We start from the raw sequence: 23,715 nt of genomic DNA, 5'->3' as shown, positions 1-23,715 counted from the left end.
TTTATCCTTTTCTTCTTGTAGTTGTTATATTTATTTTCACTAGAGATAATTTCATCAGTTGGCTTTGATGCCCAACGCAGTTCGCTTTAATTTTGAGTAATAGCTCCAGTGATTCATACGCTTTCACAATACTTGTTACATGGTTATGTGGTTCTACATATTACTACATCCTCTGTGTCACAGTAATTTTTTTGCAGCGTGGGTCCGTCTCCTTCATTGAGTGGTCAGCTGACCTGGGTTCAATTCCTGGCCAGGTCGGAGATGTTATCCTCTTAGGAGTGGTTGTTGTGTTGTCCTCATCATTTCATCATCATTGATAAGGAGCCCGTTCAGTGTGTCGCCAACTGAAAAGATTTGTAACTCGGTGACCTAAATTCACCGGATGAGGTCTCCTGGCCATTATTGCCACACAGTTGTACATATAAAATTGTGGAATTTGAGGCAGTACTTTCTAGAGGTGTGGTTTAATCCCTCGGCATAAAAAACGATAGAGGCTATTTCAGCTTTTCCTTGACATTTATAGGAGATTTGTGACTGGGTCCCTGTAATGTTCTTGATCATTGTATCAGTGATGTTCACATCACATGGAACTTCAAACATTAATTTAAAGTTATTATCAGCATTGAGCTGTCTTATGGGAATGCCAGGTTTTGTTAATTCGTACAGTCCAGTTAGTGCTCATCCACTAATCAGAAAAGATATTAAACCCAAATATTGGGTTTGCTGCTGTATCCAAAAATGAATATGACATAATGTCCCAGTAGCACACCTGTCCTCTTTCAGATGACAACTGCAGATCCTCACTGAACTTTTTCATTGGTTGGTTCATTCCTGCATTCATACGTTCATCCATCATGAATGTGTCATTAACACGTGAGTGCTCAAAAATTCAATGAATATTTCACTTCACTAGCTGAAGACCTCATCCTAGAACTGTAAAAGACCAGTCCCAAGGTTCTCCAGCAAATTAGTGATCATGAATGCCTCTATGTATGTTAATGAAACAAATTCCAATGAAATTATAAGTAAAATGAAATCCTTAAGCAATAAAATGTCATGTGGCCTTGATGAAGTACCTGATTTCATATTAAAAGCAAGTGCTCACCACATAGCAAAACCATTGGCAAAAATTTTCATCCTCTCTCTAGAAACTGGTGTCTTTCCAAATGTTCTTAAAATAGCAAAAGTTTCACCGCTGCTGAAAAAAAAAGTTCTTATGATCAAACATCAAACTACCTAACTGTGTCACAGCCAAATTTCTTCTAAAAATTGTAGAAAATCTTTAATGATAGGCTTTTAAGTTCCATAAATAAATATTCACCTCTTACTGTACAACAACATGATTTTAGAAACTCTAAATCTACACAGACAGCAATTTTTGAATTCTTAGACAGAGCTTCAAAATCCCTTGATCAACATAAATCAGCTGCAGGTATTTTTCTTGACCTGTCAAAAGCTTTCGATATCCTACACCATAACATTCTGCTTGAAAAATTAGAAAGATGAGGAGCAAGAGGTGTAGCACAAAGCTGGATTTGTTCGTACCTAAAAATCTGCAGGCAGATGCTATCACTTCAGTACAAATTCAACACTAAGAACAAAACAACTCCTTCCTTTCTAGTGAATTACCAATAAAAAAAAATGGTGTACAGCAAGGTTCAGTCTTAGGTCAACTCTTCTTGATTTATGTGGATGACTCTGTTGAATAGATGATTCCCCAAAAAACTATCCTATTTGCCAATGACACCAGCATATTGCTTACTGAATCTAGTACAGAAACTTTGCAGTCAACAGCAGAAAGTTCTAAGAAAAGACTTTTTGAGTGGTTCACAAAGAACAGACTCATAGTTCATACTGAAAAAACTGTGTGTCATTTTTAATTTATTTCCTCCACCTAACCAAATGTCCGTCCAAGCATGATTAAAATATTATCCCCTAGAAAATGCAAATGTCACAAAATATTTGGGTTTGTGGGTTCATCAAGACTTAATGGGACACACACATAAGTAACTTGTCTAGGAAACACTCAGCTGTGTGCTATGGTGTAAGAATATTAGTCTACAACAAGCAAAACAACAGTACCACAGGCCTTTTATCCACAGTTCCACTCACTGATTCAATATTGGATCATTTTCTGGGGACACTCAGCACAAAGGTTTTTGGAATGCAAAAAGAGAGCTCTAAGAATAATTTGTGACCTTAAAAAGATGGAGTTCTGTAAATATCTTTTTACAGAGCTTGGTTTTCTGAATATTCCAAGCTTGTTCATTTATGAAACTAACTTGTTTAGTAGAGATTACCTCTTGAAAACAGGCAAACTAGTACAAAACAAAAATGTACACAACTATTGTGCCATAGGGATATCAAATATTCACAAAAAATATCACAGAGCTACACTGTATCAGAGGAGCATAATTAACATTGATGTAATACTAAACAATAAGATACTGGAGGAAATAAAAAATCGCTACATAATCAAAACTTAAAACTGAACTAAAGACATTCCTAATAAAGCACTGTTTCTATTCTGTAAAAGAATTTCTGAATATATAACAAATAAAGTAACTTAAAAATTAAATTATAGGAATATGTACCTAATTTTAATTTGCTACAGTTTGCTAAGACTATGTATTACTTCAACTTTTCTTTGACCTGTTTAATATCAATAATTGTACAATTCGTGCTGTGCTATGTAACTGGACCAACAAAAAATCAATCATTCATTTGTTGTGTTGGGTAGTTCTTGTAATGGAAGAGTACCATCTGAAGTATGAAATAAGTCAACGTATTCATTAGTAAAGTGAAGCAGCTGTAAAAGCTGGCATAAAAAGTAACTGTCACCAAACTGCTGTAAACTAATTCTGCATACTAAAGCTTAGCTTAACATAGTAAAATTAATATTGCTATCTTAATACCTGCATGATTTCTTATGAAACTGGGACAGAGCTGGCATATTTTCATAAATGACATGGTATGTGCGCCAGTAAATGCTAGGTCATAAAATAAAGAACAGAAATCCTCAAAAGTATTGATGTAGTCTTGAAAATGAATTAGTAGTTTCAAAACTAATAGGATTTCAACTAGAAAATAAAATATTGTAACTGAAGATATCTTTCTGCTAGCAAAGAGAGCTTTAACTGTTCACTACCATTCCTGATCATCATCATTGCCACAAAAATGAGTTTAGTGTGTTAGGCAAATAATTTTTATGAATAATATATTTATGAAGATAGTTGATTATATTGACATGTCTTTAAATATCCCCCATTCTGCAGATACTATGGTGGTAATGAGTTCATCGATAAGGTAGAGCTGCTCTGCCAGAAGCGTTCGCTGGAGGCATATCGCCTGGACCCGGAGAAGTGGGGCATTAATGTCCAGCCTTACTCGGGCTCTCCTGCCAACTTCGCAGTATACACTGCAATAGTTGAGCCACATGGCAGAATAATGGGTGAGTTCCAGTAGGATTTTATTTAGGATATTTACACATCTAATTGGGCTTATTATTTTGTTAACAAGGTAAATAAATTCCTGTACATGCCTGTGATAATTACTGATGTTTGGTGTAAAAAACTTGTCTAGACTACTATATAAATTTCTTTATTATGCCATTTTGGCTGCAAACCTAAAAACTCGTAAATCAGTATAATGGTTCTATGGTTCTATAGATATTTTAAACACACATTCTACCTTCAGGTACTTCCAGATAAAATTATTATATAATTCATTCTTGTACACTATAACAACATTTACTTTCCACATATTGCTGTAAGTTAAGTTCACAATTCTTTTATGTTTTAACAGTTTTCACTTCCAGACTTTATTTATAAATAGTAATATAATATTTTTTCATGTAGTTTTTCTGGGGTTAAGCATCATGTCAGTTGATCGAGCTCTGGCCTAATGCCAATGAGGGAAGGAATTACCCTCAGAAATGTGACTTATTTTTGTTCTTGGAATGGTCATTGCATTTAACTTTCTAAATAAAGGTTAATCATGTTTTTGTTGTGCTGCGGTTTGGATGACCTCCTCCTAGAGTCTAAAAGCTTAGATTAGTTTTTTAGTCTTCAAGAAAATATTATTTTTCCACTCTGGTAAGCCAGATGTGATTGTATAGAAGCCTCTTTTGACTGTTCTTGTCTTTCCACAGTTGCTGCTCCTTCGTGTGATGCACTGAATTAGGATGTCTGTGAGGATCTATTTCTCCCAGCTCTCACTAGGTCTTCCCTGGGAGAGTCTGGTTAAAGTAATCCCAAAGGCTCCTTTGGGGAGCTATCCTCTTCATAGGGCCATACCATGGCAAACACTTTAGTTCAAGGGTCTCCAGTAAGCTTGATAGTGTCTTTGAAAGGTCACAGTCGATTTCCTTCCTCATGCTTACCCAATATGAGCTTGTGCTCTGTCTCTAATGACCTCATCATCAGTAGGAATTTTAACTGTAAACTTGCTTCTTTGCTTTCCAGCAGGCTTCTTTCTAATCCTAACTGTTGCTGGATATCCTCATTCGTTATTTTATCTATTTTTTATGTAGGCAGGAACAGAGAAATTTATTTCTTTTGTTTGGAGACTGTTTTTAATCATGGGAGTTTAGTAATGATAAGATGTAAAGGATAGTCTGTAGTGGGGACTTTGTGTACCTTGGACCATTAATGTAGCTATGAAGGCTGTAAGAAACCCTAACTGATCACTAATTCGGCTATGGAAAAGCCATGCAGGGCACTACTATGTGCTGAGGCATAAAATTGTGCTTCGAGAACAAAAAGGAGCCTCAGATGAAAGAAAAGCGCAGTAGCGTGGAGAAATTATCTCAAGATTTTGTCTTGCGCCAGAAACAGTGCCATACTTGTCAAAGCATTAGTACATTATTTGATTGATATGGGACCATAATGATAAGAAATGGTACAATATTTGTAAGAAGGTAGACTGAAATCTCATTCATGTTCTTGCTTGCTCTTGCTATTTTCAAAGTAGTTAATATAAATCTAACCATTTTGTTCACAAGGCTATGGCCTGCACCATTCTTCAGTAGTACTCTAATGACCCTATTGTTATGGTGGCATTGAATGCTAACCAAAGAGAATAAATGGTGTTTCTTTGTTTCCTTATTTCTATGTGAAGGTTGCAATTTTTAATGATGTAGTGTAACATAACTGCAAATGATTTTTTGTGACCTCATGATAATTGGGTGGACATACTAAAATGTGGAAAGAGAGGTACAAAGGTTTTAAGCTGTTAACAAACCTATGCACATGCTTCCTTCACAAAGACAGCAGTGAGGTGTCAAGCTAGTTAAAACAGTTACAAATGATGATCTTGAAACCAACAACTGTAAGCATTGTGTGTTTTCCAAGTAGCGGACGGAACTGGATAAGGCATTATTTGCATTACGTAACATCTCAGTCCTCTGTTTTAGAATGTGGAATATTTCAGAACTCGAGACGTTTTGGGAATGGTTTTTATAATAACTTTATGAAGCTTGTCTTAATATCAAGTGTGTAATTTACTGCTTAACCCTAGGACACCTAAGGGGGGGGGGGGGGGTTCGTTGAACCCACAATTTTTTTATGTCCCCTGCCCAAGTAACTTTCATACTACATATTCCCTTTGAGTTATTGTTTGTTGGATATTTTATGAAATGTTGGTGTCAATATATTTTATAGAAAATTCCTGCTTTGAAAGAAAAAATAAATAAACCTATTATGGGTCCAACAAACCCCCACAACAATGCAAGTTAGTTTCTTGTTGGTTGGTATTCTTGATATTCACAATAATCTGTTTACTTTCAGAGGAAGTGATTGTTGATACCAGTCAGCTGTTATTTATCTTGTAAACTTGCAGTGAGTTAGTGCAGTTCCCAACACGTAGGCCTCCGGTAACTTTGGTGTCCTACACAGCAAAAACGAAACCAAGTAAGAACTTACTGATGTTGTCAACAATGCACCAAGATAAAGGCACTGTTGGAGGAGGGAAGAATAAAACCGAGATAAATGCATATTATAATTCCACTAAAGGTGGAATCGATACCATTGATCAAATGGCGCGTATGTACACCTACAAGAGGGGAACAAAGAGATGGCCTCTATCTGTATTTTACTCTCTCATCGACATTTGTGCTATCAATGCACCCACCATATTCATCCAGCAACATCCAAGATGGAATGAAGAGAAACACACCAAACGGAAACTTTATCTTCTGCAAGCTTGGATGGAACTAGTGAAATTGCAGGTAGAAGAAAGAAGTGCCAATGCAAGAGGGTTATCTAACCAAATTGTTCAATCAATGGAGACTATTTTACAAAAGAAAAGCAAAGGAGTGACAACAGATGCACGTCAGCCTCCTGCAGGGAAAGGTCGGTGCCATGTTTGTGTAAGAAAAGCTAAAACAAAGAAGCAGAAGTACAACAATCTAAGTAAACAAAAACAGTATTGTGGACAGTGTCATAAACATGTGTGTAACACACATTCAGAAAAAATTGTGAAGTGTGTCTCTTGCCTTGAAGTTGAGGACTCAGAGTAGTCTATTGTATATGAACTAATCTATATTTTGTATTGTAATATATCAATTTTTTATTCACTCAGTCCAATATTTATAACAATTAACAATATTTATAAACCGATGCCTTAGTTAAAATACATAAACCATTTTGAAAGTTGTAATTTTTCGTCAGCCAACTCATTTAATACCTGTGGGTTTGCCGAACCCCCTCCTTAGGCATCCAACTTAGAAAAAAACGCTTGGGCGTCCTGGGGTTAATATGGAATTCTTCATTGTGTAGAACACGGGTGTGGTAGTCGAAGCAAAACATATTCATTTGTTGCAGGTTTGGATTTACCTGATGGTGGCCACCTTACACATGGCTACATGACAACTAACAAGAAAATATCCGGAACTTCAATATTTTTTGAATCCATGCCATACAAAGTAGACCCAGCAACAGGACTGATTGATTATGATAGGCTGGCAGAGACAGCAAGACTGTTCAAACCAAAACTGATCATTGCAGGTGAGTAATTAACAGTTTGTCTGTACCCAAGAAGGGAATAAAGATACATGGCACTTTTATTTTTCACAGTTGATTTAAGTTAAGCCATGGCTAAATTTTACTGTGCTTGTCTGTTTCAAAACACCACAACACTAAATACACTTGCTATTGCAGTTTTTTATAATGTGAGACTTTCTCATAATAAATTAACATATAAATATTTCTCATTTTAGTTATGATTTTGGGGTTGCTATTCATAGCTCTTAAGTCTTTCTGGCTTTAAGACAAGCTCAAAACACAGGCATTGTTGAGACGTAATTGTTTTTCGCGATTTTTTTTTTTCTTATATCAGCTATTATGTTTAAAGTCTTCAGTATTTTTGTGATACAGTAGCACTGTAATACTAGATTGTTTGTCTGAACCTCATGCAGTCACTGTCTTTGGTTTGCTCAGAGTAAATGTGCTAAAATGAAACATGGGGTCTGTAGATACAGTTAAATAATTCATTCTCATTAAAAGCATCAGGTTGGCAGACATAATTTAGTAATTTATTACAGTTAACAGCATTAGGTTGGCAGAGTCACACTTGGTTATATTAGCACTTCTCATTCCCACCCACTGGGTGCTGACTACAGCAAGGTGAGGCAAATGACTTCTGTAAAGAAGCACTTCAGAACCCTGTTGCATCAGCCTGCAGCTGATGTGTGAAACTACATCCAAACTAGACTAACTGACATGTTGAACAACTATCAGGTGTGTTGGGCGGATAGCTCTCTCATCATTGCTGATGGACTAAGTTTTGATGTAAGTCTGAGGGAGAAGAGTGGGGTACAGGTTCTCTAGAAGCTTTAGCAGTTCTCATATGAGTAGACACTTATGTTTTGTGCACCAGTTTGTGTATTTGGATGAGCCAATCAAATTATTTGTTAACACAGTCATCATGACATGTATAGTCAGTTTTCCCACTCCATACTTGTTGATAAAGCATTTTACTCCAAAACTGTACAACATGCTTGCCACATTGAATACCCTGGTTCCTGTCAGTAAGTTGCTAAGTAACACCCAGCATTGTCCTTACTTGGATCGGTAACTGCCAGGCATGTCCCATGCTGTTGGCAGTTTTGCCTGTGCCTTTCCAGCAAAGGAGAAGAGGGTGGTGGCGTGAAGTTTCTGTTCAGCAGACTTTATGCCAGTGTCGTGGATTAAATTCCAAACCTATCTGCATTGTTTCATGGAGTGAGGGCATGTGAAATGCTGATTCATCCATTGAATGAGGACATTAAGCATGGTGGCCCCCATGGTGCTATTGGAGAGGAGATTTCACTCTCTCATCTTCTCTAACACAAATGTGACTCTACCAAACATTCACATACATTACAATCATCTGCATGTATCAGATACACTTAACAAACAAGTCTCATGTTTCACAAAGGAAAGGTGCCAATGTGCACGGATGGTAGGCAAAACCCAATTAGGTGGCTGGTGTTCCTTCCAGAGATCAAAAAATATTTTAGGTGTTGGCCTTAAGTCATATGGGCAGCTGGCTCTGGCCCATTATGTTTATTTTATGTCACCACTAGCAACAAGAGGCCCAATTTGTCCCCTCAAGTGCAGGGGATCTATTGAAACTGGCCCAGTCGTCATTGTCTGCCATCGAGGTCCACCTCCCCTATCTTCTGTTTCTGGAACCCCCCCCCCCCCTCCAGTTGTTTTAAAATTGTTAGGAGCACCAGCAATTATTTGCTTAAGAGGGAGTGTTTAGACTTGTCACGTCAGAATCTGCCACAACTTTTTTTACCACTCGTGGTTAATGCCACTTAAAAGCCACACGCCAAATTTCAGCTGCCAGTACACACTGAAAGTTACATTAAAATTGCAAAAATATTTATTTTCTAGATAAACACTCAGGACTAAGATATGGATACCTCTGAATTATTATTATATTTCCAGTTCACCATTGTGACAATATCCTTAAGTTATAATCACTATAGTCTGATTTAAATCAATTGGAATCTTACATTTAAGGTCGAAAGTTATGACAAATACAGCCACTGCAGCATTCCTCTCTCTGTGAGGTTTGGTACACACCTGTATAGTAACTCTAAAAATGTCAAAATTTGTTTTTTCTTTAAATAGAGTGGGAGATGTGTTGTTATTTTTAGGTGAAATTTTCCCATCGATTCAATAGCTTCGACTCATATTATCATATTGTGAAAGCTATTGAAGTTGCTGATATAATTTTATTTTGTTGCTTACAATAATAGCTTGCTTAGCAGTGACATGTTGTATTGTATTATGTTTATAGTGCGTAAGCTTCAGAAAAGGTGATATTTTATTGTTGAAATTTGTCAGTATTTAACTTATAACAAATATGAATTGAAAATTGTGAAAGCCTTGGTTGATAAAGATGTAGTGTTTTGACACTCCCACCCCCCCATCCCTTCCACTACTTTTGTCATGCATTATAAGGCGTAGGAAACTTACTGTATTTTATGGACTACAAGACGCACCTTAATTTTTAAGCAGTTTTCAAAAAAGTAACGTTCTTACCATTTTTGTTATTAGACTGCAAAGCTGGACTAAAAGAAAAAATTCTTAGTTCCTCCTCCTCCTCATCATCATTGTTCTCTTCACTGCCATCAAAAAAGTTACTTATGCAGCACTTCTTGAAAGATTTAACAATAATGTCTTCTCTCACTCTAGACCATGATTGTTTTATCCACTGACACACTTGTTTCATTGTAGGTCATTTTAAACCTCCCTTCAGCATGAATTCATGTTGAGTTTCATCCTTTTGTTCCATTCGTCTCTCATACACACTTTAAGTGGTTTATTTATTGAGACATCAATAGGTTGCATTTGTGAAGTATGTCTTCCCGGAATAACAGCAGGCTCTGTATTTCCCTGTTTCAAATTCTCTTCAACAGAATTTTTCAAATGACTATTAAACTGATCTAGCTCGAGGAGAGAATTCTTCTTCAATAAAGCATCTGTCCTTCTCTCCTACACTGTTAATCCATAATTTCATATCAGCCTTGTCTATCCAACACTTGTCATGTACGTGAATGCCACCACCTGGCAGTATTTCAGAAGGTTTTGGCATTGTTTTGCACTTGAAAATGATCATTAGATTATGTTCAGTACCATCAGCACAACATGAAAGGATAACAGTGTAGGCATTTTTTTCATATCCTCATGTCATCATCAAGTTGTCACACCTTTCATCGCAGCAGCTCTATTATTTGCCACATCAAGTCTTGGACAGTTTTGTCCATATTCGCTATTTGGCTTAGTTCCATACCATTTTTTTCCTTCTTTTTATTTTTTTAGTGATGAATAATAAAGCAATGGGAAGATAATATTTCCTCTTCATACTCTTGTGGCATTTTGTGAGATATTTTGGTTTGCATGCTAAGCCCATGATGCTTCATGAACCATCAACTCCATCCTTAAAGTATGTTAAGTTCCCCTGTAGCGCTAGCTTAGCGAGCGTGTATTTGAATCATTTTTGTATTAGTTCCAATGCCATTTTGACAGTGTCTTTGAATCCATTTCAGTAAATCATCTTCTAGTTTTTGCCATTTTTGCATTCAGTCCTCTGTTTGCACATTTAGGCTTCCTCATTCTTATCAGCTTTTCTTTACGACCCTGCCAATCGCAAATGGTTTGTTTCTGTTGGTGGAGGGACTAAATGACGCTCATCTGCTCCATTTCCATGTTCTTCTGCATATGCTATTACTTGCAGTTTACAGCCCACATCATATGAATACCTTTCCCTTTTTTTTACATTACAAAACTGGCTAATAACAAAAATATTATACTATAAGAAAATTATTTTACTTATTTTGTAGCTACCAGTTTCGCCACTTCAGTGCATCGTCTACAGGCCTGTGTGCATTAAACAGTAACGACAGCATTATCAACTTATCAGTCACGCAAGACAGACACATTAAACAAAACGAGAATCAAGGACAAGACTTTACAAATAAACATTTGATAGAACAAACAGGTACATCCATTGTCACATGCCTGAAGTATACCACAATGAATTTCCATTCTATGGATTGTACAACTGTATTATTTATTAATAGCTTCTGTGAATAACTATTCCATGATTTTTATTGGCCAGTCGGACATGCATTATCTGCACAGCCCTGAAATAACCTACTGAAAGACAAAATAACTGTAGAAGATGATAAATGTATGAAGAAGGTAACACCTCGGAAACAAGTAAAGTGAAAGAACATGACCTACATATCTGTCAAATTATGAAATGCTGAGTTGTGAAATTTTGAAAGAGACTACAACCTCAGAAAGAAATAAAGTCATATGGATGTCGTATACACTCCTGGAAATGGAAAAAAGAACACATTGACACCGGTGTGTCAGACCCACCATACTTGCTCCGGACACTGCGAGAGGGCAGTACAAGCAATGATCACACGCACGGCACAGCAGACACACCAGGAACCGCGGTGTTGGCCGTCGAATGGCGCTAGCTGCGCAGCATTTGTGCACCGCCGCCGTCAGTGTCAGCCAGTTTGCCGTGGCATACGGAGCTCCATCGCAGTCTTTAACACTGGTAGCATGCCGCGACAGCGTGGACGTGAACCGTATGTGCAGTTGACGGACTTTGAGCGAGGGCGTATAGTGGGCATGCGGGAGGCCGGGTGGACGTACCGCCGAATTGCTCAACACGTGGGGCGTGAGGTCTCCACAGTACATCGATGTTGTCGCCAGTGGTCGGCGGAAGGTGCACGTGCCCGTCGACCTGGGACCGGACCGCAGCGACGCACGGATGCACGCCAAGACCGTAGGATCCTACGCAGTGCCGTAGGGGACCGCACCGCCACTTCCCAGCAAATTAGGGACACTGTTGCTCCTGGGGTATCGGCGAGGACCATTCGCAACCGTCTCCATGAAGCTGGGCTACGGTCCCGCACACCGTTAGGCCGTCTTCCGCTCACGCCCCAACATCGTGCAGCCCGCCTCCAGTGGTGTCGCGACAGGCGTGAATGGAGGGACGAATGGAGACGTGTCGTCTTCAGCGATGAGAGTCGCTTCTGCCTTGGTGCCAATGATGGTCGTATGCGTGTTTGGCGCCGTGCAGGTGAGCGCCACAATCAGGACTGCATACGACCGAGGCACACAGGGCCAACACCCGGCATCATGGTGTGGGGAGCGATCTCCTACACTGGCCGTACACCACTGGTGATCGTCGAGGGGACACTGAATAGTGCACGGTACATCCAAACCGTCATCGAACCCATCGTTCTACCATTCCTAGACCGGCAAGGGAACTTGCTGTTCCAACAGGACAATGCACGTCCGCATGTATCCCGTGCCACCCAACGTGCTCTAGAAGGTGTAAGTCAACTACCCTGGCCAGCAAGATCTCCGGATCTGTCCCCCATTGAGCATGTTTGGGACTGGATGAAGCATCGTCTCACGCGGTCTGCACGTCCAGCACGAACGCTGGGCCAACTGAGGCGCCAGGTGGAAATGGCATGGCAAGCCGTTCCACAGGACTACATCCAGCATCTCTACGATCGTCTCCATGGGAGAATAGCAGCCTGCATTGCTGCGAAAGGTGGATATACACTGTACTAGTGCCGACATTGTGCATGCTCTGTTGCCTGTGTCTATGTGCGTGTCAATAAAGTTTCCCCTTCCTGGGACAATGAATTCACGGTGTTCTTATTTCAATTTCCAGGAGTGTACATACAATTAATGTCGAAGACATGTCAGAGGACCAAAATAAGACCTACCTCAGATCACAACATATGTAGAACATATGAAAAAACCCCACAAGAAACTGTTCATGATGAAAACCATTCATGTGCGGATGCATTCATATATCGTGTACTGCTGTGGAACTATCACGCACAGGGACACTAAGTGACCTGTGAGGATGCAGTGCACTATAAAGGATGCCTCGGCAATGTATATACATGAAATATCAGAAAAGCTCTCTGACTAGTTAACAACTCAAACAGTACTCTTACATATTAAGCATAAGTTAAGACAAATAAATAAAATGGGATCTAAAAAAAACATATAATTATTCATAAATATACTGTAATGTGTACATACCTAAGTCTTTTGATGACATTGAAACTAAAAGCCATTATGTTCATGCGATAAAAATTTCAAAGGAAAATAATGGCCATAAACTGTGAACATGTGACAGCAAACTATAAGTTGGCAATACATACACTATTACAACAAAAACACTGCCAATACCACAAGTCGTATGTAGTGCAATTTAAGTGAGGTTAATATAAATCTATGTGAAATTGAAGACCAAACCACTAATGTGTCACATATGACTAAAATAATTGCATGTTAAAGAGATGCAGACATTCAAAGATATCTAGTTACAATTCTAGGGCTAACATACACAGTTCTACCACCAAGCACCTAACTAGAGGCCAATGACAGCAATGTTCACGTCAGCTAGCTTCCTGACCAGCAACCCACTCAAAAAGTACTCATATGTATTAGACACAAGTGAACATGCAAAACATACAATGAAATTTGAATTGCATATACTTATGAGTAAATACACTGTAACCAGTACACATGTTGGTCTTTCAACCACATCAAAACTAAAAACCATTGTATCCATGCAATCCAGTTTCAAAAGAGCCATACTGACCATACATATCATCTTAATAGGCAAACCAAATTATCGGTTGATCAGTGAGGAGCCCACACATCAAGCCAATAATTAAATCGTAAGTAAATCCTGTATGTGAGTTTGATGTAATACTATGAACATGTCACAGCAATCTGTGAGTTGACAATACATCCACTATTACAACAATAATACTGGCAGTGCCACAGTCCTGTCCAGCAAAACCAGAGTGATGGTAAATGCATACTTACGTAAATTTGGAAATAGGTGCATAACCACTAAATGTGTCACATACAACTAAAATAATTGCATGTGAAAGAAAGAGAGACCTTTAAAGATATATAGTTGTAATTCTAGTGCTAATACATGACAGCAATGTAAACATCAGCATACTTCAGTACCTGAAAAATCCTGTGAGATACGGTACAAAATATTATTCACGTATGACCACAAGTGTGATCAGATAACGCAAACTAAGTCCAGTAACAACATTATGAGAAGGAAAGTTGCTACTCATCATTTAGTGGAGATGCTGAGTTGCAGGTACTCAAAACAAAAAGACTCTCACAATTAAAGCTTACGGCCATGGGCCTCAGGCAACTGAAACCACACTGCGAGTAGCAGCACCAGCACATGATGGGAGTGGCAACTGGGTGGGGATAAGGAGGAGGCTGGGGTGGAGAGGGGGAGGGATAATATGGTGGGGGTGGTGGACTGTGAACTGTTGCAGGTTAGACGGTGGGCAGGGGAGAGGTGGGGAGGGGGAGTGCGGAAAAGGAGAGAAATAAAAACACTGTCTGCGATGGTGGAATGACGGATGTGTAGTGCTGGAATGGGAACAGGGAAGGGGCTGGATGGGTGAGGACAGTGACTAACAAAGGTAGAGGCCAGGGGGGTTACGGGAACATAGGATTTATTTCAGGGAAAGTTTCCACCTGCGCAGTTCACAAAAGCTAGTGTTGATGAAAAGGATCCATATGGCACAGGCCGTGAAGCAGTCACTGAAATGAAGGATATCATGTTTGGCAGTGTTTCAGCAACAGGATGGTTCACTTGTTTCTTGGCCACAGTTTGTCGGTGGCCATTCATGTGGACAGACAGCTTGTTGGTTGTTAAGCCTACATAGAATGCAGCACAGTGGTTGCAACTTAGCTTGTGGATCACAAGACTGGTTTCAGAGGTAGCCCTGCCTTTGATGGGACAGGTGATGATAATGACTGGGCTGGAGTGGGTGGTAGTGGGAGGATGTATGGTACAGGTCGTGAATCTATGTCTATTACAAATGTATGAGCCATGAGGTAGGGATTGGGAGCAAGGGTTGTGTAAAGATGGACGAGTATATTGTGTAGATTCCGCAGATGGCGGAATACCATTGTGGGAGGGGTGGGAAGGATAGTGGGCAGGACATTTCTCATTTCAGGGCACGATGAGAGGTAATTGAAAACCTGACGGAGAATGTAATTCAGTTGCTCCAGTCCTGAGTGGTACTGAGTTACAAGGGGAATGCTCCTCTGTGGCCAGGCGGTGGGACTTTGGGAGGTGGTGGGAGACTGGAAAGACAAGGCATGGGAGATTTGGGAGGATAATTACAGGCAGTGAAGGCCTCAGTGAGACACTCAGTATATTTAGAGAGGAACTGCTCGTCACTGAAGATGCGACAACCACGGGGGGCTAGGCTGTACGGAAGGGACTTCTTGGTATGGAACGGGTGGCAGCTGTTGAAGTGGAGGAGGTATTGCTGGTGGTTAGTAGGTTTGATATGGACAGAGGTACTGATGTAGCCATCTTTGAGGTAGAGGTCAACATCTAAGAAGAGCAGGACCAGGTGAAGGAAACAGGGGAGAAGTTATTGAGGTTCCGGAGTAATGTGGATAGGGTGTCCTCAGCTTCGATCCAGATAGCAAAGATGTCATCAATGAATCTGAACCAGATGAGGGGTTTAGGATTCTGGGTTCTTTGGAAGGATTCCTCTATATGGCCCATGAATAGGTTGGCAGGATGGTGCCATGCGGGAGCCCATAGCTGTACCCCGAATTTGTTTGCTTTCCTTCTCATAATATTTTTACATTTGGTTGTGGATTTTCCATTGCTTAAATAAGTCCAGTAACAAATGTGTCATGAAACAATCAACTACCAATGAGAGTGAGTAAAAGGCAAGTACCTAGTCAATGCTAAAGCTTTCATGAAAGAATGGAAACGTGACCCGTAATAGATACTGAGCAGAAGGAGCGATGCAGAAGGGAGAATAAAGAGTTATCGTAACTGTATAGGCTCAAGACAGATTCTAATAGACATGCAACAATCCACAATTACAAATGATGTAGCACTAATATGTTAACAAGCAGAGACCAAACAATTAAGACACTTGTCAAGAAAGCCTATGTTAGTACCAAAAAGCCCTCCCCCACTTGTATGCCAAATACACACAAAAACACAGAGAACTCTGAGGGACTCACTGCAGTTAATGCTGAAGGGGTTAACACAATCCCTGTATATACATCAGTGGCCAGCATAACTGGTGATGCAGACTATCTACAGAAAGTATAAAAACATGTATACCAGAGGGTATGACTCAAATAATTACCATTAAATGAATGCCAGAAGTACCTGTAAACTTTGATGTCAGCACTCCAACCGTCAACTGCCATCTGACAAGAGAAACATTCAAAATACATCATCCAAAGATATGTGTCAGCAAATACTCAGTCAGTCGACATTAAAACTGGCAGTGTGAGAGTATCTCACAATAACAGTAATCAATACAAAGCCATGTACAGGGAATATCGCAACTGAAATATTTAGATAAAAGGATGAAGCCCAACAACAGGGTGTATTCAAACTACATGGAAATTCATAATGGTTAACATGAAAACCATGTTGGTCAGTTATTTTAGCTGTATTTGACACATTTAGTGGTTATGCACCCGTTTTCAAGTTTACATTAGTATGCATTTACCATCACTCTGGTTCCGCTGGACAAAACTGTGACATTGCCAATGTTGTTGTTGTAATAGTGGCTGTATTGTCAACTCGTAGATTGCTGTGACATGTTCATAGTATTAAATCAAACTCAAATATGGAATTTACTTAAGATTTAATTATTGGCTTGATGTGTGGGCTTCTCATTGGTCAATTAATAATGTGGCTTGTCTTTTACACAATATATAGGGCTGTTATTTTCCTTTGAAATTTTAATTGCATGAATGTAATTGCTTTTGGTTTTAATGTCATCAAAATACTTCAGGTGTGTACTGGTTACCGTACATTTATGAATAACTATGTTTTTTTTAGATCTCATTTTATTTCTTTGTGTTAACTTATGCTTAATATGTAAGAGTACTTTTTGAGTTGTTTGCTAGTCAGAAAGCATTTCTGATATTTCATGTATATACATTGCTGAGTCATCCTTTATAGTGCACTGCACCCTCACAAGCTACTTAGTGTCCCTATGATTGTTTCACGGCAGTACATGATATATGAATGCATTTGCACATGAATGTTTTTAATCATGAACAGTTTCTTGTGTTGTTTTTTTTTTTTCCTACGTATGTTGTGATCTGAGGTAGGTCTTATTTTGGTCCTCTGACACGTCTTGGACATAAATTGTATGTATACGACATACATATGTCCCTCAGCTGTGTATACTGTGTGTAACTTCACGTCTTATACTTTTACATGACATATGGATCAAATTTCTTCACTTTATTTGTTTCTGAGGTTGTAGTCTCTTTCAAAATTTCACAACTCAGCATTTCATACTTTGAAAGATGTATAGGTCATGTTCCTTCATTTTACTTGTTTCTGAGGTGTTACCTCCTTCATACATTTATCATCTTCTACGGTTATTTTCTCTTTCAGTAGGTTATTTCAGGGCTGTGCAGATAATGTATGCCCGACTGGCCAGTAAAAATCGTGGAATAGTTATTCATGGAAGTTATTAATAAATAATACAATGCGTAAGTGGAAATTCGTTGTGGTATTCTTCAGGTATGTGACAATGGGTGTATCTGTTCAGTCTATCAAATGTTTACTGCAAATTCATTTGTAGAGTCTCATCCCTGATTCTCATTTTGTTTAATCTGTTTTTGTGTTGTACAATTGATATGTTGATAATGCTGTCATTTATTCGTACAGGTCTGAAGACGGCACACAGAAGTGCCTAAACTGGTAGTTACAAAAGAAATAGTTCATGAGGATGGCTGTAGGCATTTTATTTGCTTACAGTAGTAAATGGTTGTGATCCTCAAGACCTCCAGTCAAAAGGATGGACTTACAAAAAATGTTGTACTGTTCTCCATAACATAAATCACTTTAAAGATCACTGGCACTGCAGATGGCACTGACACATCATATGCTACACAGTGCTCTGTGTTTATGACGACGAAGTGAGAGGGAGACAGTGTTAGCTAGCGTGTGAATTCCTGGAACACATGTTGGTTGCATCGGTGCACTGTTGCTGCAAATGAATCCAGTGTTGCCAGATAGGGACAGGTTACCCTGGGAATCGAATATACAGCTATTCTTAAGACTTGTGGAAATTTTAAGTCATACACTGGATTTTTAATATTAAATTTCGAGTATAAGATACACCTCTATTATGAAGGCAATTTTTGAAAGAAAAAAGTGCATCCTATAGTCCATACAATACGGTAATGTTACGTGAGTCTTCTGCTGCAACAGTTCTCTGAGAACCAGCAGGCACACTGCTTTGTGCAGTGGGAGTGACAAGACTGTGGGAGCCAACTACACCAGTACAGCTCTCATTTGTGTATTTGTGGTGGGAGTAGTCCGGCCCACTGGGTATGAAATGCTGACTAGTTTAAATCCAGTTATGGTATGCTGTCAGGTTTCAAAATCTCATTAAATGTGTGTGGAACTCCTCAAAATATTCTGATAATAAGCTGCACTCCTTCCTAACTCTAATTCGATTTTCTATGAAAACATGGAAGTTTGTCTGTCACGGGGCTATAAGATATTGCTCCTGATATACAGGGTTATTACAAATGATTGAAGCGATTTCACAGCTCTACAATAACTTTATTATTTGAGATATTTTCACAATGCTTTGCACACACATACAAAAACTCAGTTTTTTTACGCATTCACAAATGTTCGATATGTGCCCCTTTAGTAGTGATTCGGCAGACATCAAGCCAATAATCAAGTTCCTCCCACACTCGGCGCAGCATGTCCCCATCAATGAGTTCGAAAGCATCGTTTATGCGAGCTCACAGTTCTGGCACGTTTCTTGGTGGAGGAGGTTTAAACACTGAATCTTTCAGATAACCCCACAGAAAGAAATCACATGGGGTTAAGTCGGGAGAGCGTGGAGGCCATGACATGAATTGCTGATCATGATCTCCACCACGACCGATCCATCGGTTTTCCAATCTCCTGTTTAAGAAATGCCGAACTTCATGATGGAAGTGCGGTGGAGCACCATCCTGTTGAAAGATGAAGTCGGCGCTGTCGGTCTCCAGTTGTGGCATGAGCCAATTTTCCAGCATGTCCAGATACACGTGTCCTGTAACGTTTTTTTCGCAGAAGAAAAAGGGGCCATAAACTTTAAACCATGAGATTGCACAAAACACCTTAACTTTTGGTGAATTGCGAATTTGCTCCACGAATGCGTGAGGATTCTCTACCGCCCAGATTCGCACATTGTCTCTGTTCACTTCACCATTAAGAAAAAATGTTGCTTCATCACTGAAAAAAAGTTTCGCACTGAACACATCCTCTTCCATGAGCTGTTGCAACCGCGCCGAAAATTCAAAGCGTTTCACTTTGTCATCGGGTGTCAGGGCTTGTGGCAATTGTAAACGGTAAGGCTTCTGCTTTAGCCTTTTCCGTAAGATTTTCCAAACCGTCGGCTGTGGTACATTTAGCTCTCTGTTTGCTTTATTCGTCGACTTCCGTGGACTACGCGTGAAACTTGCCCGCACGCGTTCAACTGTTTTTCGCTCACTGCAGTCCGACCCGTTGATTTCCCCTTACAGAGGCATCCAGAAGCTTTAAACTGCGCATACCATCGCCGAATGGAGTTAGCAGTTGGTGGATCTTTGTTGAACTTCGTCCTGAAGTGTTGTTGCACTGTTATGACTGACTGATGTGAGTGCATTTCAAGCACTACATTCGCTTTCTCGGCTCCTGTCGCCATTTTGTCTCACTGCGCTCTCGAGCGCTCTGGCGGCAGAAACCTGAAGTGCAGCTTCAGCCAAACAAAACTTTGAGTTTTTCTACGTATCTGTAGTGTGTCGTGACCATATGTCAATGAATGGAGCTACAGTGAATTTATGAAATCGCTTCACTCATTTGTAATAGCCCTGTACATAAATAGCACACAGAATTGTACCTGTACATCATATTTCTGCAACAGTTGCAAGAAACAAAGTTAATTTTGATGTGATGGTGCTCTTGTATTTATTTTCATGTACTATTTACTAATTGGGAGATAACATTTTGGAGAAAATGTAAGTTGTGCTTGCGAGTAGCAGAGGAGTGCTTACCATGTAAACTATTGGGAGCAGTGATAAGACAATGTAACACACAGTGCGAGAATTCAGGGCAGTACACGAGGCAGCTCCGTCACACTTCATAATTATTATTGCGTATTTTCCATTTCATGTCGGAACTTGAAATTTTGCATACACTGAGGTGACAAAAGTCATAGGATGCCTCCTAATATGTCGGACATCCATTTGCCATGCGTAGTGCTCCAACTCGATGTAGCTTGGACTCGAGAAGTCGTTGGAGGCCCCCTGCAGAAATATTGAGCCAAGCTGCCTCTAAAGCCGTCCATAATTGCAAAAGTGCTGCAGGTGCAGAATTTTGTGCACAAACTGCCCTCTCACTTATGTCCCGCAAATATTTGATGGGGTTCAGGTAGGGCAATCTGGATGGCCAAATAATTCTCTCGAATTGTCCAGAATCTGCTTCAGACCAATTGTGGCACAGTGACATGGTGATTGTCATCCTTAAACATTCCATTATCATTTGGGAACAGGAAGTCCATGAAGGCTGCAAATCGTCTCCAAGTAGTGGAACGACCATAGCTTCTTGGCATCTGTGTTACACTCCATCAGCTCTTACCAACTAAAATTCGGACTCGCCTGACCAGGACATGGTTTAACAATTGTCTAGGTTCCAAATGATATAGTCAAGGTGCTGCAGATGATGTCAAGCTGTTAGCAAAGATGCTCATATTGGCATCTGCTGCCATAGCCCATTAATGTCACATTTTGCCACACTGTCCTAAGGAATATCTTCCTCATACATTCCACATTGATTTCTGCAGTCAATTCATTTAGTGTGCTAGCACTGACAACTCTAAGCAAACGCCACTGCCCTCAGTAGTTTAATGAAGGCTGTTGGCCACTGCATTGACCTCTGTGAGAGGTAATGCTTGAAATTTGGTATTCTCTGCACACTCTTGGCACAGTAGACCTCAGAATATAGAATGCCCCAAAGATTTCGGAACTTGAATGTTCCATGCGTCTAGCTCCAACTACCATCTGGCGTTCAAAGTCTGATAATTTCCGTCATGCGGCCATAATCATGTTGGAAATCCATTCACATGAATCAGCCTACTGAGTCACTCCATGTCAAATCAACACACTTTAAATAAAAATTTTACCTCACCCTCTTAGATTTTGCTGGAAGTTGGTATATTTATAGTGGGTGCTGAAACTAAGAAAAATACCAAATTTCAATTTTTTACCTCAAACCATTCCTGTAATATGGTCATAAACTTTTCAAAAACTGACCAAAAATGTGTGAACGGACTTTTTTAAAATTGCCGTAGGAGCTGCCCTAATTGAGCTAGAGAACTGGGAAAGGTGTCACTTTGCAGCATTTTTCATGCTCTTTCCAGTGATAGACAAAAAAACATAGCTTCTAATTAATAACCTCTTTCAAAATGGTAATTCATATATTGATTTAATTTTTTTACAAAAAGTACATGATTGAAAATTTTCAAAATATTTCCATAACTACTTCATACTGTTGTAAATTACAAGGCAGAATATAAATGTGGGATGATGATGGGTTCATTGTTAAAAAAGAAAAAATTATTCCGGACTCTTGTTTTTCACTAACGGCCCTAGTTTGACCAAACTGACCTTTAAGGTAGTACGTCAGTAGAGCACCGTATACATAGGGATTGATGTCTGTTCAATAATTCAGACTGGAGCCATTGTTGAGATGACGTAGTCTGCATTGTTACGTTCTAAGGCTTTGTGTGCCTACAGTATTATTGTGCACTGTGGTTTTAGTGCAAATCAATTGTTACCTCTGTGTTGACAAGTCTGTATCTATTATATTTAATAGTTCATTTTCAAGTAAATCTATACATTTAAGGACAGTTTGTAAGTGGTTTTTGTATAAATACGGTACCAAGTAAAAAGTGCAGTGCTGTAAGAGTACAGTGTTGTAATCCATTGAAAAAGTCAAATCATTTTATTAGAGACAGAAAAAAAAAAAAAAAAAAAACTGAGAAATGTCACAACATGGATGCCCAAATTATTTCCTCAAATACCATGTGGTGCCAAGATTTATGATAAATGTAGGAAAGATGTAACCCAATTGAAATATACACCAGAGCCCATCAGTGATGAAAGTGTTGAAGAAGAATCTTCTGGATCAGAGATAATCATCAGAGACCAAGACCCTGACTTCACTCCAACTTCAGTAGCTGTTAAAACATTTAACACAACACTTCAAGAACTAGGTGAGTCCCCAATTGACAAGAGAAAACTAACATCTAGGCATTATGCCAAATCAAAAGTGAAGAAAATCTCATCAATGACACGTAAACTTTTTGTTGCTCCTGAAACGTCGTCAGATACTGATACTGATGAATCTGTTCTCGAAAATCTTAAAAGAAACTTTAAAAATTCTATAAGTAGAGCAAAAAAACTAATTATTCTTACAAGTTTACCTGAAAAGTGGAGTGTCAGGAAAATAATGAGGGAATTTAATGCTCCTAATTACATTGTTCGGCAGTCCAAAACATTTTTGAAAGAGAAAGGATTCATGGAAGGTCCAAACCCAAAACCAGGGAAGTATTTACCAACAGAAACTGTCAAAACTGTACATTCATTTTATGAAAATGATGAAGTTAGCAGGGCAATGCCAGGTATTAGAGTGTGTGACAATTACGGAAACAAGTGGAAATAAAACAAAAATATCAAGAAGACTTATTTTGTGTAACCTTAAAGAAGCTTACAAGCATTTTAAAGGCAAGTTTCCTAACATAAAAATAGGTTTCTCTAAATTTGCTGAGTTGAGACCAAAACATTGTGTTTTAGCTGGCCGGAGTGGCACACACACTGTCTGTGTGTGCACAACTCACCAAAACATAAAATTAATGATAGAAAATGCCAAACTAAATACAGTAACAAACAGCAGCTTAAACAACTATAAGCAGGGCATTGCAAAAATGCTTTGCAACCCATCATCAGTTGATTGCAACATGGGAAACTGTGAAGGAGAAACTGTCATAAGTACAATTTTAAAAGACTCTTTTCATGAAAACTTAATGAACAAGTTCAGTTCCGACATATGATGTCAGTTGACCGATGTAATCTGGAAATTGATCAGAAAACTTCTGAAGAATTCATAGATTTATTTTGTAGTAAGATGTTGACTTTGATTCGGCATGACTTCATTGCCAAGCAACAATGAACATTCCTTAACTCCACAAGAGAAAACCTTATGGAATCTGAATTTGTTGTCATACGTGATTTTTCAGAATATTATAGTATAGTTCTACAGGATGAAGCTCAGAGTTTCCACTGGACAAGACAACAGATTACTATTCATCCTTTTGTTATCTATTACAAACAGGAAGACAAAATTGAGCATATGAGCTTTGTCATTGTTTCTGATTGCCTGGAGCACAATACAACTGCAGTTTACACCTTTCAAAAGAAGCTAATTTCATATCTAACAAATAAATTTCAAAAGAGTCCAAAAAATATATACTATTATTCTGACGGTTCTGCCGCTCAGTATAATAATAAGAAAAACTTCCTGAACCTTTGCCTTCATGAGGAAGACTTCAACATAAAAGCTGAGTGGCACTTTTCAGCTACAGCA

At 39.1% G+C, this 23,715-nt stretch overlaps 1 protein-coding gene across 1 annotated transcript in view; it reads left to right on the top strand.

Annotated features, from left to right (window-relative positions):
• LOC126236784 (serine hydroxymethyltransferase) overlaps positions 1 to 23,715 on the top strand; it is a 55,336-nt gene that overhangs the window by 5,333 nt on the left and 26,288 nt on the right. The window contains exons 3-4 of the mRNA XM_049946365.1: positions 3,276 to 3,451; positions 6,822 to 7,004. Of these exons, the coding sequence (XP_049802322.1) occupies positions 3,276 to 3,451; positions 6,822 to 7,004 (359 nt within the window). The remainder of the gene's footprint in view (positions 1 to 3,275; positions 3,452 to 6,821; positions 7,005 to 23,715) is intronic.

The sequence above is a fragment of the Schistocerca nitens genome, chromosome 2 (genome assembly GCF_023898315.1).
Source record: "Schistocerca nitens isolate TAMUIC-IGC-003100 chromosome 2, iqSchNite1.1, whole genome shotgun sequence".
NCBI lineage: Eukaryota > Metazoa > Arthropoda > Insecta > Orthoptera > Acrididae > Schistocerca > Schistocerca nitens.
This window is presented reverse-complemented; position numbering and strand designations above follow the sequence as displayed.